This window comes from Myotis yumanensis, unplaced genomic scaffold, assembly GCF_028538775.1.
Source record: "Myotis yumanensis isolate MYYU_CA2020_CCGP unplaced genomic scaffold, mMyoYum1.0.hap1 SCAF_24, whole genome shotgun sequence".
NCBI lineage: Eukaryota > Metazoa > Chordata > Mammalia > Chiroptera > Vespertilionidae > Myotis > Myotis yumanensis.
The window spans coordinates 8544192-8547520 of record NW_027223775.1 but is presented as its reverse complement, the minus strand read 5'-3'; the positions used below and the strand labels follow the sequence as shown (position 1 = coordinate 8547520).

General features: G+C 47.0%; 1 protein-coding gene across 1 annotated transcript; it reads right to left on the bottom strand.

Annotated features, from left to right (window-relative positions):
• Positions 1–2310: 2310 nt before the first annotated feature.
• Positions 2311–3063, bottom strand: LOC139000611 (cyclin-Q-like). The gene has a single exon (XM_070402755.1). The coding sequence runs from the start codon at positions 3061–3063 to the stop codon at positions 2311–2313; it is 753 nt and encodes a 250-aa protein (XP_070258856.1).
• Positions 3064–3329: the final 266 nt, after the last annotated feature.

Below are 3329 nucleotides of genomic sequence, written 5' to 3'. Positions count from 1 at the left end.
ATTGGGCACTTATTTTCTATGGTCAAAATAACAAGCATGCAAGGAAATGTAAATAAGTACAATCATGCACAAAAAAGATAAGAGGAAAAATATAGGAGGTAATTATTTTTAGAAGTTGTATTGGCAGGAGATAGTGTTTTTATTCATAATATTAAGGGGATCAAGGGATGTTTGCTGAATCTCAGATGTGCGGAAGGAGGCCAGGCTGTGGAGTATAAATCTGTGGAAAACATTTTGGACTAGAAAGCTCAAGTGATTCCTTAAGGTGGGAACTGTGTCTAGTGGCTGTTTGGTTTGCGTTGCTACCCATCAGTGCCAGACATCTTGATGGATTGTGTGACTGCAGATTTGTTAACATAAATAGGTTCAGACATCCAAAGAGTTTTGTGTGGAGCAATTACAATTGCCTGAGCTATGTTTACACATGCCATGTTGATTTAGCTAAAAGATCAACCATCATAAAGTTATTGGGAGATTGGGGAATTTAGGTATGTATGGTAATCAAATTACTATATTTAGAAGGTACAATTCTAGGAACACATTTTTAAAAAATTTTTTATTGTTTAGAGGATTACATATAGTATTACATATGTTTCCTTTTCCCCCTTGTGCACCTGCACCCCCAGCACATGCCCTTCCCCCGCCCTAGTATCTATGTCCATGGCTATGCTGATATGCCTGCATACAAATCCTTTGGTTGATCTCTTACCCCCTAGTCCTTCCTTCCCTCTGAGGTTTGATAGTCAGTCCCATGCTTTTCTGTCTCTGGATCTATTTTTGTTGAATGGTTTATGTTGTTCATTGTGTTCCACAAATGAGTGAGATCATGTGGTATTTATCTTTCTCCAGCTTGCTGACTTTGCTTAGCATAATGCTCTACATGTCCTTCCATGCTTTTGGGAACGGAAAAAGTTCTTTATTTTTTACAGCAGTGTATTTTTCCTATGTGGGTATGTGCCACAGATTTTAATCCACTTATCTGCTGATGGTCACTTAGGTTTTTTCCAAATCTTACTTTGTATATTGTGCTGCTATAAATATGTGGGTGCACATGCCCTTTCCGATTGGTGTTTGTCATTTCTTGGGATATGTTCCTAATAGTGGGATTACGGTTCAAATGGGAGCTACATTTTTTAAAGTTTTTGAGGAAACTCCATAGTGTTCTGCATAGTTGCTATACCAGTCTGCATTCCCACCAGTCATGCAAGAGGCTTCCTTTGACACCCCATCCTCGCCAGCACTTGTTGCGTGTTGAATTGTTGATGATAGCCATTCTGACCAGTGTGAGATGGTATCTCATTGTCCTTTTGATTTGCATGTCTGGGATGATTACTGGTTTTGAGCATGTTTTCATGTGTCTCTTGGCTTTCTGTTTGTCCACTTTCAAAAAGTGTCTTAGTCCTATGCCCATTTTTTTTTATTGGAATGTTGATCTTCCTTTTGTTTAATTGGATGAGTTCAGTATAAATTTTGGAGAATAGGTCCTTATCAGATATAACATAGGCACATATCTTCTCCCTGGCAGGGGACTTCCTTGTTTTTTTTTGTTGTTGTTGTTATATTTGTTGGCTTCTTTTTCTCTGCAGAAGCTTTTTGATTTGACATAGTCCCATTTGTTTATTTTCTCCTCAGTTTCCATTGCCCTAGGAGCTGTTTCAGTAAAGATATTGCTGAGACATATGCCTGATATTTTGCTGCCTATGGATTCTCCTAAGATTTTCATGGTTACCCACTCACCGTTAAGTCCTTTATTCATTTCCAGTTTATATTTGTGTATGGTGTAAGTTGGTGGTCTAGATTAATTTTTTTGCATGTATCTGTGCTATTTGTCCAACACCAATTATTATTATATGTTTATTTTGGCTTTGTAATATCTCTCATTAAGCAAACTAAAATTTCCTCTATGTTAAATCATTCATAGTTTCTATAAAACAGGCCTTTAAAAAAATCCAGTGGGGAACAGTCCCATCCGTTCTTTGATTTTCCTTCCGCTGATCCCAAAGCTCCGCTGGAGTCTGTGTCCTTTCAAAGCACAAAAGCAGACCCCGACGCCTCAGAGCCACCCACAGCAAGCTCCTGCCCGCGGGAGGTGCAGCTCCCATCACCCTCTGGACCATGGCTGCCGGGAGAGTCAAAGCCTGAGAATCAACGTGGCAGCATGCCATCGCCTTCAAAGGCCTGTCAGCAGCAGCACAAAACCAGTCCTCGCAGCCAGCGCTCTGGGGACCTGCCCTCACGGCGATGTGGTGGCGCCTTCTGCTGGCAGCCGAGCGTCCCAGCCATCTCTTTGGACAGGCCTGGGTCAGGGCCTTAGGGCATCTCTGTGTCCATGGTATAAATCCGACTGAGATCAGACACAATGTCATCAATGATTGGCTTGGTCAGGTCGTCACTAAACACCTGCCACCAAGGCTTCTCGGCCTCGGCTTCGGCGGGCACCTCGACCCCGTAGACCTTCAGGGGCAGGTGGAGCACCGCCAGCGCTATGTGCTGAGCCTGGAACCAGAGGCACAGCCCCCCGCGGTAGCTGTCCCGCAGCAGGGCCCAGGCAGTGACGGAGATGGGGGTCCGTTGCCAGCTGTAAGGATTCAGCCAGTTCTTGAGAGAAATCAGGTAGTGGAGCAGGTACCTGTGTGGGTGCTCAAAGGAGACTTGGAAGCGCAGTACCCGCAGCACAAGGAGCTCGCACTGCGCAATGCTGTCCCGGATCACCCAGAACCCGGAGTCCAGCTCCAAGGGCTCGCTGCCCGGGTGGAAGTACCTGTTGGACACGTTGATGATGTCACGGGTTCGCAGGGGCTGTTCTTCCACTTTGCCAGCCAAGTAAAGGGCAGACATGGCGACCAAGTAGGGGTCATAGGCGTCCACGTTGATCTCGCAGAAGAACTTGTGGTAAATGGCACAGGCGGTGGCGACGGGAATGGACTGCATCCCTAGCTTGACACCTGCCTCCATGATGAAGCTTGTCACACGGAAGTGCACCCTCGCCTGGGGTGCGGGCCACCCCTTGGCGCCGGGCGCCGTGTCCTCCTCTTTGCAGCTGTCCAGGGGAAGGTCCTCCATGGGGCTCAGCCTGGAGGCCCCAGACCTTGGTGGCTGGAAGGGCAGGAGTCCTCAGGGCGTGGCCGGCGCCAGCTGGGTCCTAGAGCCCTGTGCAGCAGCCCTGCCCTGCCCTGTCCCGCCCCACCCAGCCCAGCACCAACCCGCCCCACCTGACCCGCCCCGCCTGGGCTTGACCGCAGCCCTGGTTCAATCACCAATTATTGAAGAGACTGTATGACTCCATTCTATGCTTTTGCCTCCTTTGTCAAATATTAATTGAGCGTTAT